The sequence below is a fragment of the Labrus bergylta genome, chromosome 3 (assembly GCF_963930695.1).
Source record: "Labrus bergylta chromosome 3, fLabBer1.1, whole genome shotgun sequence".
NCBI classification, from domain to species: domain Eukaryota; kingdom Metazoa; phylum Chordata; class Actinopteri; order Labriformes; family Labridae; genus Labrus; species Labrus bergylta.
In genome coordinates, this window is record NC_089197.1 from 5,063,448 (window position 1) to 5,078,208 (window position 14,761).

Genomic DNA, 14,761 nt, shown 5'->3' on the forward strand with positions numbered 1-14,761 from the left:
AGACAAAGGAGGAGTGTAGTCATGGCAACCAGTTGCAGGATGCAACACAGCATTTTTTTTTTTTTTTTTTGGTTTTCGATACAGATCATCAGTGCAGCACTTTTCTGAAACTTGTATCCATATATCTACCATTGTATCTACTTTACTATATCATACAACAACTTCCACTTCATTCTCATTCACCAACCGTCGTCTGTTTGAGTTTTCAAATGAAACTTTATTTACAATTGTCAACGCTCCGTCCCGATTTCACTCATACAGTGTGAGCTCTCCGGCCGTGCCCGACAATCGGGTTGTACAGTGTGAGCACGTCAATCTCAAGGTCTGGTCGGGCGTCGTAAACGATTCAGTCGTACAGTGTGAGCTGACATGCCACCCGACTTTTATACTATCGGGGGAAAATCGCACAGTGTGAGCCAAGCTTAACTCTTAGTACCTAGGAGGCTTTGTGAATATGGCCCCAGATTTTCAGCTGTACTCAACTCACTGCTTGATGGACGTATACCCGTTTTATGGCGGTCGGCATATTATTGTATTCTGTTTTGCCTCCTTTTCGCTGTAGGTTACGCAATTGGTGAAGTAGTCTCAATGCATGCACCTGATTGGATAGACGCATGGCTAGTCCGGGAGGTTGCTGTATTCATTTACATAGAATAGATTTCAGGTCTATTCTTGTCCGGCAAAGATCCCATAATGCATCGCGCGACTGCCTCTCAAGGTCTTCATAGGAAATGAATGGAAAGCGTTGAAGTGCTGTCCATCGCTGGAACCAGTGGAGCCGTACCGTCACTCCTTCGCACAGTTATCAGCCGCAACATGATACAATGTTTGCCCCCCACACACACACACACAATAAACTGAGTAAGTTTAGCTAGGGTATTTAATGGTGTTATATTTGTGCCTCATTTCTGAGCAATCAATGGGCACTTTTGAGCACAAAAAAATATACTAAGAGAAAAATCATAGTTTAAACAAACAAAAATCAATAGAGTGTTCATTAAATCAGTTTTAGTGCCCGAAACGATCCATATACACTTAAGTGTGCTTTAACACTCTCTCTCCCTCAGTTTTCTTTGTGTGCACTGGTAGGCCACCGCCCACTCGCTCACATTTCTTCTCTCTCTCTTTCTCGACCTGCTCACTCTGGCGCACTCAACTTTGCCAGTACGCTCGCTCAACATTGCACGCTGTAACAAATGTGCCACAAAATCAACCAATCGGGAGTCAGGAAAGCTCAATTATGATTGATATAGGCCCTCTTGGCCAGATCACCCTTGTGAAAGACATCTTGGTCTCATCGGGTTAATTACCTGGTTAAATAAAGGTTAAATGAAATAAATGATTCTTCTCCGATTAGATCGCTTATTGTTTGAATCATTCTCTGAACAGACAGGCAGTGTTATCAGAGATAACAGAAGGACTACAATACCTCTATCATGCTGTCCAGAGGGAAATAAGTGCCAGCTCTGTGCCAATTGTGGAACAGGAAACAGAGGCTGGTCCAGGATCTGGACACCCCAAAATCATCATAGGGAAAGACAAACTAAAGAATTCTCTGGAGACACATCTGCCAGTCTCCTGCATTGCAAAGCGCCTTGGTGTCTCAAGAAGAACAATTTACAGGAGAATGCACGAATTTGGCTTGTCTGTATGAGGATCATACAGCACAGTGACTGACCAAGAGCTGGACGATATTATCTCATTTGTTAAAGCTCAGATGCCAAATGCTGGGTATCAAATGGTACAAGGCCGTTTGGTTTCAATGGGTCTCCGAGTACAGCGGTGGAGAATGATGGCATCCATGCATCGTGTTGATGATGCAGGGATATTCTTACGGCTCATACAACTGGGGTGTTTAGTACAAAGAAGTTACTCTGTGCATGGCCCTCTCTCCTTGGTCCAAATTGAAACAAATCATATACTGACACAGGTACAGGAAATATAATTTTTCAATAAATGTACATGCAGAATGTTTGTGGAAGGAAGCATGTTAAAAGGAAAAAATCCAAATGAATCAAGAACAGCCTTCAGTATGTTGAAAATGTTCCCCCTTTTGAACAGGTACAATATTGTGATCTTTGGAGGGGTGAATGGTTACTCAAGGAAGGTAATTGATGTGTTGCCATTTCTTGTTGATAATGTCATCAATTTGCTCAGAGCTTATAATGAATTTAATTGATCACTACCTTAGGCAGATAATCAGCTGCCTGAAATGGACGTATAGTTTTATCATTGTAAATTTGAACAAAATGATTATCTTTTATTCTTTAGAAAAATATGAAGAAGTGGGGAATGGTAGTCGAGTATTTTAGCAGCGACTGAAAAAATGCCAAGAGTCTGAGTGAATAGACACAATGGGAGTCCAATGTTACGCTGTTAACAGAAAAGTTTAATTGGCCAGCAGAGGTCAGTGTGGCATTCCTGTATGGATCACATGAATATCACATCTAATTTAAATGTCCACCAACAAAACACCTTTGAGGATCATTGAAATTCATATGTTGTGCTGAGTTAAGTCTACTTGCCTTCCTAACAGTGGTTAATAATTCAGGTGCTGCTGGATGTCTGCTTGTGTATTTCAGATACCATTTATGTACGAGTCATATCTTGATCAACTAAAGTGTTAACTCAGTTGAAAAGTGTGGGTGTTCAGCACATGTAGCAGTAGTGTTTGACAAGTTTTATGATATAAATACAAAATGCTGTAAAAATAAATCTGTTGCAATGCCCTATTGGAATATGAAGAAACTGCCTGTATTTCCTTTCATGGTATTTTATAAACACTCAGCTCTATGACCAGCTGAGTCGTATCCAAGACATTACATTTAAGTTCAATATATATCATGTTTCATTGCAGATCTTGCATTTGGATGTTACAACAAATAAGAGAGCATCAACTGCTTTCTCATTCTTCTTGAGATCAGCTTTTTGTTTTTAAAAATTGTGAATTAAGAATTTTTAGTTTTTGGACAGTCAATTAGAAAATCATTGGACTTAGCTTTGTCTTGTAAATAAATTGTCTAATTTTCGTCTAATTTTATGTGACACTTCAGACACTAAAATGACACAATCAAGACAATCTGATATTCTTATGTTTGTATTATTTTAGTCTTCAAGACAAAAATGAGCTATAGATATTGAACTATTGGTATCAATGTGATTGGAAAGAAATGACAGGAGACAGTCTGGCTTTAGACCGTCAATACCAGCATTATCAAGAGCAGTGACTAAACTACTGTACAATATCATTCATCAAGGCAGGAGAGCAGCCCAAACTACATCTCAGAGCTTGTGACCAGATATCGTCATTTTATCAGAGGCCTAAAGACAGCTTGCACTGAGAGAAATAACTGTGCCCTGGCCAGATACCAGGGACTTCCTGAGTATAGCCGGAAACGAGGGTGGAAAGCGAACTGTTACCCATTTGAGGTAAGCTGCTGAGGCTTTGCAGGCCACTCTCTCCACAGAGTCTACACCCTGCTCAGTATGAGAGGGTAACTGAGGAGAACAGCCATCAGGACTGCAACGGGGGCAGCAGAGAAAGTCTCCAGGTGGCTGTGGATAGAAAGGGGGGATTCATGGCCTAATGCTGCTGGGACGCAAGTCGGGGGCTTGATCAACACCGGCTGGGTCGCCTGAGTGAGGACGCATGATGCTGCGAGACCCGAAACACCCAATGAACCCAAAAAGCATCACTGATTCATAGGATGTGTCTTTTATTTACGGCAGCAAGATGGAATTAAATCTGACGGCAAACCAACTCCAAAACGAGTGTGTGCGTTATTTTTCGAGTGTGGTTATTTAGCTTGATTTGCATTTCTTGCCTGGATTTATGAACGTGTTAATAAGTTCACTTAAATTGTTATTTTTTTGTGGTTGTTTGAAATGGAGCACACATAAGGTTTGTTTAGATGGTGAATTACCTAAATAGATAAAATTGTGATTATTTATAGTACTGCATTAGAAGATGGAGGCTTAGGAGTGGTCGTAAATGTTTCTAGAAACTGGCTCTATTATGCAGTGGCGTTTTCCCAAGTGATGGCACTGCGGTCCTGGTTGTGAGGTCTGTAGATCTCAGTGTGTTTTCCTGCAGTAAACAAAAGTTGCCACTAATACTACTGATGCTACTATGGCTACTGTCCTCCAACGAGAAATCCCAAGGATCACCCCCACCTGGAAAGGTACAGAGAGCAGGATTAGAGCTTTGGACCCTACTGACAGGTCAATATATGAGAAATGAATTAAGCACATGACTGACAGGTCCTTACAGACCATCCATCACTCACCCAGCCTCCCTGCTGTACGAGCCAGGTGTGGAGCTGCTCTCTGATGACCTGAAGAACCCAGCTGAAGATGATTTTGATGTTCTCTTCATGGTTGCTGGTTATTGCCTTTAAAACCAAAACAAATGAATATTACCAACCTACATGTTACACCTTTTCAATCCATGCTCATGACTCTTAACCAGTTGATTGACACTTCATTTGGCCAATTACGACCTTCCATTCACTGTTTCCAGCCTATATTAGCCAATGAGAGCATGAGTTGAAAGGAGGTGCGTGCCCCTATTCTGACGTATCTACAGTACAACTAATCAATAATCAACCAATCTTCATTTGTATAGCACCAATTCAGAACAAATGTTATCTCAAGACACTTTACAAAAGAGCAGAAAAAAGATATTAATCTTTGTTATATCATCTACCAAGATCCAACATTGATCCATCGCCAGCCAATTGCAAACAACTATGCTGATGACTAATGTTCCTTGTAAAAGAGAAAATCAAAAGAAGATCAAAAGGTTCCCCTGTTTAAAATGAAATTGCTCATTGGGAGCTGAACACCTCTGTCCTTTTAGTTTCTTGTTCATAAAGGCTAATCAAATTAAGCCAATAAAAATTCTGAACACACACTCACACTGCTCCAGGACTAACCGGGCCTGAGCACGGTTACCTCTTGTACATGACGTCGTCATACAACACATGCTGGGCTTTACGTGAATATGAAGCATGCTTAGTTTACAAGGAACCAGCGGTCGAATCCGCGTCTGCACATCAGAGAACAACAAAGAAAACATGACAGCTCCTTTACTGAATTTGTGTCTTATTTTGAGTCATGTTAGTCAGAAACAGCCAGAGCACTCCGAGATTTCTCGATAATGAAGGCTGTCGACGTTGTGTACCGCCTTCATGCTTGTGCTCGTGCATGAACTGTAACATGCAGAAGCACACCTCTTTCAAGGGTGCTAGGGCCAAGGGAGTGCGCTTGAGCACAGATCGGAGAGCTCACACTAGTTAAGAAAACTGGACTTTAGGGGTGAAGCGTGCTTAGGCACGGTATGGACTGCCTAGTGTGAGTGCGCTAACAGGGTACGTTTTAGGAAATCTGAGATTTAGGAGAATGATTTACGATATTTTGGGAATTGCTTTAAAAGTATAAATAAGATGATATTTATACTTATACAGGCTATGAGTCATAATTTATTTGGATAAAACAGACAAATCTACGTAAACTTAGACATTGAGCACCCCGACATGAATATGTGATGCTCTGTTGTGTTTGGGATTTGAAAAGTGTATCACCTTGTAGATGAGTCTGTAGGCCAGATGGAAGAGAGCCACCACACGACCCCAGTGGATGCCATCAGCAAAGATGTTTCTGGCCACCTTCATGAAGATACCCCGGGCACAGTTGCCTGGAACCTGGTTGATGAGTCTGACATGACAGCAAGAAAATACTTTAATGTCACAATGGATTCATTTTAGTGCTGTTAACCGAAATAATTGTTTGGTTAGCAGCACAGTGTTGTTGTTTGCTAAAAATTAGTTGTGTTTCAACATGGAGTGCCGAGGAGACACGCTGTCTCCTGGATATTTGGGCAGAGGACCATATCAGAAAGCATCGCATCATAAAACTGACGTTGTATAAAACACTCTTGCTGCTCAAACCTTTCTGCAAACGTTTATAACTGTATGAACCAAATCAATCCCAGGACAACGAGTGCAGCACGCAAGGTCTTTTTTGTCCAATGATTGAACGATCTTTGCACACGTTGTTTTGTTTACAAATTTCAGGGCCTCTTGTGAAAAGTGCAATGTGGAAACGAACCGCACCAAACCAAAAAGAGAAACATCGTATTTGGTCCGGACCAAAGAAAGCGTTTGAGGCAGTCCATCTTCCAGACGACTACCTCATGCCTGAGCCGACGTTCTGTCAGTAGCAGCTTCAGGTGACATGCTCATCATCTTGTCATCTGTGGCCACTCGCGCACATGACGCGTGGGGGTTCCACATGATGGGAGGGAACGAGATTAAGCTTGTTACGGTAACGCACCAGATATACGATATAAAGAGATTGGGCACAAACCTCGAGTTCAGGTGAAGTCTAAAGTCGCTGAGAGGGCGTGTCAAAGTGAAGTCTCTAGGTTAAATCTTTGTGCAACTTAAGAGCAACTCAAGTTCAAGTCTCAAACTCGAGTCCGCATCTCTGGTGTGTATGAAAGTTAAAGACTTATTATTCAGGCTGCAGCCTTGATGGTATTAAACTGACTTGTGCAGAAAATAAAACATAAATGAAAGCGTCATTCTAAGCCATACCAAGCATTACTTTTATACCTTTAAGTATAACCAATTCAAGGCTTTAATATTTTAATTAGTGTCTGTTGTCGGATGACCAAGATGGCGGCGCGAGCGCATCGCGAGGCCCAGCGTCTCTCTCAGATTTGCAATTTTGCAGTAATTTTATTGTTAATTTCGGGTCTGTTCGCACGGAACAGCCTCGCCTTAACATCCTACACCCGACAGGAACTTTTGGATATCGGAATACACCTCCCTGACGATTTAATCAACAATCTTCGACTCATCCCTGAGATCGCCAAAACACCCGAGGCTACGCACTCTACCCGGCCGGGCGGAAGTGCTCGCAGGCGGCGTCGAGACCGTAAACAAAGGCGGGGGAAGCGCGGAGGTATAAGGGCTAAGCTAAAGCTAACACCGCACCGTCTCCCGTTACCCAGCATTTTCCTCGCTAATGTGCGGTCTTTGGTGAACAAAATGGACGAGTTACGACTTCGCATCATCCACAGCAAGAGAATTATGGACTGTAATGTCATGATATTCACGGAAACATGGCTAAACAACGGAGTACCGGACGATGCTATCAAGCTAGCCGGTCGCCACACACACCGAGCAGACAGAACAGCAGAGGACTCCGGTAAGACCAGAGGAGGAGGGCTGTGCATTTATATTAACAAAGCTTGGTGCACAGACTCTGTCATTATTGGGAGACACTGCTCAGCTAACATTGAGTTTCTCATGGTTAAATGTAGACCTTTCTATCAGCCAAGGGAGCTCAGCTCCACTATTGTAACTGCAGCCTACATCCCCCCTGATGCCGATGCAAAAGCTGCTATGAAGGAACTTTACACCGCTATCAGTAAACAACAGACTGCTCACCCGGAGGCTGCATTTATAGTTGCAGGTGATTTTAATCACTCAAACTTAAAGACAGTGCTCCCTAAATTTCACCAGCATGTTTCCTGCAATACAAGAGGAAACAAAACTTTGGACCATGTTTACACAAACATCGCAGGAGCCTACACCACGACCCCCCTCCCCCACCTGGGACAGTCAGACCACCTTTCTTTGTTCCTCATCCCCAAGTACTCCCCACTCATCCAACGTGTGAAGCCATCAGTAACAACTATTAAAGTGTGGCCAGCGGGGACAGACTCTGTACTTCAGGACAAGTTCCATCACACAGACTGGAGTATGTTTGCTTCTCAGGCTACCTTGGGCTCTCACACAGACATTGACACCTACACTTCTTCTGTGCTGGATTATATCAATACCACCATCGACAGTGTCACAACATGGAAGCAGATCACCACGTACCCAAATCAGAAGCCATGGATGAACAAGGAGGTGCGTCTCCTGCTGAAGGCCCGCAACACCGCCTTCAGATCAGATGATGCAATGGCCTACAGCGTATCCAGGGCAAACCTGAGGAGGGGCATCATCAAGGCCAAGCACTGCTACAAGCTGAAGGTAGAGGAACACTTCTCCAACTCCGACCCCAGACGCATGTGGCAGGGCATCCAGGCCATCAGTGACTACAAACCCAGAAACTCCACCCCGATAACCACAGATGTCTCCTTCCTGAACGAGCTAAATCACTTTTATGCTCGTTTCGATAGAGACAACAGAGAGACACAGACCACGACCAGACCTCCTGCAGACAACCAGCCCCTCTCACTCACCTCCACAGACGTCCACGCTGCACTGAGCCGGATCAACGCTCGAAAGGCTGCTGGTCCAGACGGCACCCCCGGGCGCGTGCTTAGGGCATGTGCGGAGCAGCTCACTGGGGTTTTTACGGACATCTTCAACCTGTCCCTCGCCCAAGCAGCTGTGCCAGCATGCTTCAAAGCCACCTCCATTGTCCCAGTGCCGAAACACTCCAGCCCGACAGGCCTGAACGACTACCGCCCTGTGGCACTCACACCCATCATAATGAAGTGCTTTGAGCGACTGGTCCTAGCACACCTGAAAAACTGCCTCCCACCCACACTGGACCCATTCCAGTTTGCCTACCGCAGCAATAGGAGTACAGAGGATGCAGTCTCCACTGCGCTGCACTCTGTGCTCACTCATCTGGACAATAACAACACATACGCACGAATGCTGTTTGTTGATTTTAGCTCAGCATTCAACTCTGTCATCCCCTCCAAGTTGAACACTAAACTCGGAGACCTGGGCTTCAACTCCTCCCTCCGTCACTGGATAATGGACTTTCTGACCAACAGACCCCAGTATGTTAGGTCAGGACACACCTGCTCCACCACCATCACACTCAACACAGGCGTACCACAGGGCTGTGTGCTGAGCCCATTCCTCTACTCCCTCTTCACCCACGACTGCAGACCTGTACATGGATCCAACACCATCATCAAGTTTGCGGACGATACAGCGGTGATTGGCCTCATCAGCAACAACGATGACACGGCCTACAGGGAGGAGGTACAGCATCTGGCCGTCTGGTGTGCTGACAACAACCTGCTCCTCAACACCAGCAAGACGAAGGAGATCATCGTGGACTTCAGGAGAGAAAGAGGAAGCACGCACAACCCCATTCACATCAACGGGATGGCTGTTGAACGTGTCTCCAGCTTCAAGTTCCTGGGGACCCACATCACAGAGGACCTCTCCTGGTCCACTAACACCTCCAGTCTGGTTAAGAAGGCTCATCAACGCCTCTTTTTCCTGAGGACACTGAAGAGACACCACCTGTCTTCAGCTGTACTGATGAACTTCTACCGCTGTGTGATCGAGAGCATCCTGACCAGCAGTGTCTCAGTCTGGTACGGAAACTGCTCTGTCGCAGACCGTAAGGCGCTACAGCGGGTGGTAAAAACCGCCCAGCGCATCACAAGGTGTCCACTTCCTGCCATTGAGGATGTCCAAAGAAAACGCTGTCTGCGGCGAGCTCATGGCATCCTTAAAGACTCCTCCCACCCTGCCCACAGACTGTTTACCCTCCTGCCCTCCGGCAGGCGCTTCAGAAGCCTCCGGACCAGAACCAGCAGACTGAGGAACAGCTTTTTCCCCAGAGCTGTTTCTCTACTGAACTCTACCCCCCGAACTCTGAACTCTGTCTCTCTCTCTCTCTCCCTCTCTCTCTCCGCACCCTGCTGACCCCCCTTTCCCCTCCATATCACCTCACACCCATCATCCCCCCACCACTCCTCCTGGTCACACACACACTCATCTCTCATCCATCTGTATTATTGTATTATAGTATGTTCATATTCTTTAAATTATCTGTAAACTTGTATAACATGCTCACTGCATCTTAATCTGTATATTATTAGTATAGCATGCTCACTGCATCTTAATCTGTATATTATAATCCTAAAAACACACTTATTTTGTAGCATTACTTACTTATTTATAGCATTTATTTATATTTATTGCATCCCATTAATCCAGCCATCCAGATTTACCTAATAATTCACTTTTTTTGGCTACATCTGTAAATTTTGCAATTACTGTACATAGCACAGAATTACTGTACATAGCACAGACTATTGCACTTTCTGCTTATTTGCACTTCTGGTGAGATGCCAAACCTCATTTCGTTACTCTATACTTGTATATGTGTAATGACAATAAAGTTGAATCTCATCATCTCATCTCATCTCATAGCAATGAAAAGCTCAAAGAAATGTTTCATATTAAAAATCTTAATCTATCACAGGCCTCTGCTGACTGATCTGATCCTAGCGTCTTTTTTTAACATGACGCTGCGCTTACTGTTGGAGCTCGGCGTTCCTGTTCAGCTCAGTGATCTTTAGCAGCTGTTCCACCATTTCTTTGACTTGTGGATCCTGTTGTTCACTCGACCTTCCTCCCAGATCCTCAGGCGACACGTGTCGACCGGGCTCCTCGGCCTTTATACTTTCAATCGCATACCTAGGACCAGCGAAGAATCAAGTCACTGGGTCTCCCTCAGGCAAAATATCCAAAAGGTCAACCTTGAGTTTATATGAGCTGATTAGCCCATGAATAATAACTTTGTATAGGAAATCTGTGATTGAATCGTTTTTATTTGGATACTTTTTCAATGTGTGAGGATGAACTTACCCTCTGAGGAGCACTGCAGCCAGATCCACGATGGGGTCATCAATGACATCTGAAGAGAAGAAAAGATTGATAATAGCGTACAGTTAGTTTAGAAACGTTTGAAAACTTATTTATACAGAAGTATTAATATAAACTCTTCACTTAGGCATATCTCTACTACAATGATGCAGACCATGTATGAAATGAAGAAAACCATATCGGTGTTGACTTGAGCTGTTCCAAAAACAAGAGGAGAGACATAGGGCTGTGTCTTGCGAGAAGTATGAACCGTTTTACTACTGCAGTCAGCAGCACTTATACTATGAAGATACGTAGCCCGTCTCTGTACTGTTTGATGGACTGTTTGATGGACTGGATGAAGCTAAGAGGAGAAAAGGTGAGTGTGATTGAACAAGAAGCCAGACCAGAGGAATTATTGAATGCTGCGGACTGGTGAATAATTTTCTCGTTTAAAACTGTGGATCATAGTTACAGAGTTGTTTCACCAAACACCCATTAAATCTGTCTCGACAGGTAGCTGACGTTATCATATAACGACCAGAATAGCAGAATAACGTTAGTGTCCCCTGATGAGTAAGCAACGCATGCTAACGTTTTTCTGGCAGACTTTGACTGATGCAGGGCGAGAAAAGTTGTCGACCTGTTAGCAAAGTTTAGCCCGTAGCATGATCGTATGGACAACAAATTGTCCCGGGTTCAGGTCCTGTTGCTTCTTATCTGAGCAGCCTTTGGGGCTACGACGGAGGATTAGGCCACATTAAAGAAAATCAAATCTGAATTGACGAGATTTACGAGAATAAAGTCGTAATTTTACAAGATTAATTTGCTAATTTACGAGTTCGAGACCAGCCTGCGCGAAAGTGACGAAAGGAGAAACCTTAACGCCTTTAAAGAATAAAAGAATAAAGTTGTTATTGTAGTCTATATCAGATGAGCAGCAGCGTCCTGTTCTCAAATGACAAACATGGAGCATCTTGTCCTAAAGGCTTCACTAATAAGGAAATAGGCGATCCACCTTAATCCTGGTCCCAGAGACTTCCAACTACCTCGAGGTGACAGCTTCCAAACTACACCTGGATCCCAAGGCCACAAAGTAGCAGGAGGTGACGATGCTACATACACATCTGCTAACTGCGGTCTTCTTTCAGTTCCCGAACTTCTGCATCATATTTCCACCGGCGACACGCCATTAGATACAGCGCACGGTAAATCTGTGGTAAACACTGTACACAAACTGAAGAAAGTCACGTGTGGACTTGTAAACAATTCTCCCTCGGCATCATCACTGACTAACACGAAACGAAACAAAGACGTTGCGACCATTAAACAACAAAATAAAATAAAAAAATCAGACTGTAAACCATGCGAAGGTGCTTTGGGACCCGAAAGTAAAACCTAAAGGGATTTTTGGAGGACACCTAAACATAAGGAGTATTATATCAAAGACTGAACAACTCAAACAGCTATTATCAGACTCAAATCTCGACTATTTGTGCCTATTAGAAACGTGGTTAACTCAAACAACTCCATCTAGTGTTTTTAACGTTCCAGGCTATACTGTCTATAGATGAGATCGTAAATGTGGGAAGGGTGGTGGTGTTATGATCTATGTTAAAGAAGGGATTAAGAGTAAGAGTGCCTACTGATAATCTGGAATGTGTTGGAGTTACTATCACTCTCTCCCATGAAATGTCGTTTAATGTAATTGTCAATTGAAACCACAACAGTATCAACATTGTGATATTCTTGATAAATATAAAATTCTAAGCTTTGACAATTAAATTTTTTATACCGATGTCCGCTTAGTGTACAAAATAATCCATGATGCTTCTCCCCGACCATTGAAAAGCTTTGTGAAACTTCGCTCTGAGCTGATCAGCAGATCTTCAAGGTCTGCCTCTAACGGAGATTGCAGTATTCCTAAACGTGGCTCCGCTTTAGCACAATCTGTTTTTTTCTTTTAAAGCCATTAAAGAATGGAATAGTCTTCCAGCTAGTCTTAAACTTTGCACAAACTTCTGCACTTTCACCTGGGAAGTCAAAAAATGGATTTTAAGTAACCAGTCTTGTCAGCATTAATGTGTCATCAGGGAAACTTGTACATAATGTTTTAATATCTGTACATTGTTCTATGTCTTTCTTCTATCTTATGAAAATGTGTATGTGTGTGTGACTGGTTGATTTGTATTTTGCTTTTGCCATAATCTGCCCAGGGACAACAGATGAAAATTAGCTAGCTAGCTAAATCTGGTACAAAGCATCTCTTCTCTTCTGAGACTAATGGTTTTTTTTGTACACTGTCCCTGATTCAAATAAACGATTAAAAAAGAAAAAAAAAAATCTAATTGTATGTCTTTCTATACTCTGGTTGCAGCATGCACTCCCTGGATGAGGAGGAGGAGGCTCATGACTTGAGAAACAGCATGTAGGTGCTTTATTTCACTGACCTGTCATTCTGGTCTATCGTGTTTATGTTTGTTTCTTTGCAGTATTGATGGGAGGATCTTGTTCAGAAGTGCTGTGGAGATGGTGTGGGCAGCTCTGAAGAAGAATTCCTTCCACTTCTTCAGTTACGCTATGTTTAATTTACTGGTTGCATATCTAAGAGAAAGCTGATGTCTACATGTAAATATAATGGAAGATCATTTGTATACACAACTTTTCTGTGACCTAGTCCATAAATATAAAAAATTTAATTGGAAACAGGGTTTAAAAAAAATGATGTGATCACATGAGCATGTTAGCATCACTGCAGAAATGTTCTCTCTGCTAAGTTTACATTTGATCTAGCCCCTGTTATTAGCTATATTTGATTATATAAATCAAACTTGTACAATTTGTTACAGATCCAGAGCGTGGATCTGTACAAAGAATGGGGTCTCAAACGTTTACTCAACATCTCGCATGCTGCAAAGAAATTGGGTAAAAAGCTACATCAGGTAAGGCTTTTCGAAAACATGTTCTTACACTCATATCTGTTCTCTCATTTGTTTTCTAAAGATTGTATTTTCACATTCAAACCTTATTGTGCAAGGAAGAATAATTTTTCTGATCTTGTGTATCTTGTAATTAGGCTTACACGGTGAAAGACCAATCATCAGTCATGGCCTGGCTGAACCTCTTCTGGTTATAATACATAATGATTTTTAAAAATATATATTTTGCAGATGTTACAAAGTTCATCATCTTCAGGTATGACTCTAGTCATGCAAATGCTTGTATTTGTAATGATTTTTATACAAACACATTTTGACTTTTTCACATCAACAATGGCTAAATCATTATTATCTAGGACCATTACCAAATGTATTTAAAATGACACACTTTATATTTTGACTCTTTCTATCTCTCCAGCTGATTTTCAAGCTGAGGACTTTGCTCACCTTTATGTTATTAGGTGCAGTATGAAGAGGAAGTGAGAAGTATGTCACTAACAGAGCAGGTTGTTTTCCTTCTGCTTTTTCTACCCAACCATAGCTGAACTTTACTCACATTTCACAGGGAGAAGCTGCTCCTAAACTTTCCGCCAGCTGAATGTGTAAATAACTTCTGCATGACAATGGTAAAACATACTAGGCTAATGGTATTCGAGGCTTTGAATTACTTTAAGTTTCACTCTCGTAAGGATGCTGTTTCCACGGCAGAGGAACACTTTCACAGAACAAAGGTGCCTCCTTTGTTAATAATAATGTTACCTAAGGAATAGTACTTTTGAAAGTTGTGTTCATATTGGAGAATAAGAGCTGCACAGCTGGACTGTAGAGCAGACATGGCTTCACATACCTTCCCCTCCCACTGCGCCCAGAAGCTCCTGGTCTTCTTCTCTCCTCTCCTCTTCTCGTCCGTCAGCCATGGCTCCAAACTTTCTGTCAGCTCGGGGGAAGTGAGAGGCATCCTCTGGAGTTGAAGCTGAGCTGAATAAATAAAACCAATGCGGAAATGCAAAAGAATGCAGTTCCCCGAGTGTCAATTTTTATTTGTATAGCGTCAACTCATAACAAGTGTTAACTTTTACAAAAAGCAGGTAAAAATATTTTCTAAAGTAGTCGGCCCTGCCCGATTCATCCGAGCCACAGAGAGCTCCAATGTCAGAATTTCTATCCATAAGCTGATCCACTGAT

The 14,761-nt window shown here is 42.8% G+C and overlaps 1 protein-coding gene across 1 annotated transcript; it reads right to left on the reverse strand.

Moving 5' to 3' along the window:
* Nucleotides 1-921: 921 nt before the first annotated feature.
* On the reverse strand, nucleotides 922-14,761 carry LOC109975989 (apoptosis regulator BAX-like). Its single transcript, XM_065952514.1, has 6 exons — nucleotides 14,424-14,761; nucleotides 10,641-10,689; nucleotides 10,311-10,469; nucleotides 5,583-5,715; nucleotides 4,287-4,391; nucleotides 922-4,173 (listed from the first exon to the last, which is right to left on the reverse strand). Exons 1-6 carry the CDS (start codon nucleotides 14,491-14,493, stop codon nucleotides 4,075-4,077), a joined length of 615 nt encoding a protein of 204 aa, XP_065808586.1. The 5' UTR covers nucleotides 14,494-14,761; the 3' UTR covers nucleotides 922-4,074.

What these genes read in the sequence shown, in the direction of transcription:
- LOC109975989 (XM_065952514.1), bottom strand. Translation starts at nt 14,493, where the DNA reads ATGGCTGACGGACGAGAAGAGGAGAGGAGAGAAGAAGACCAGGAGCTT. An exon ending in CCTACAGACTCATCTACAAG is followed by an intron (nt 4,392 to 5,582) that starts GTGATACACTTT and finishes TTGGTTTTAAAG; the next exon opens with GCAATAACCAGCAACCATGA. An exon ending in TCGTACAGCAGGGAGGCTGG is followed by an intron (nt 4,174 to 4,286) that starts GTGAGTGATGGA and finishes GTACCTTTCCAG; the next exon opens with GTGGGGGTGATCCTTGGGAT.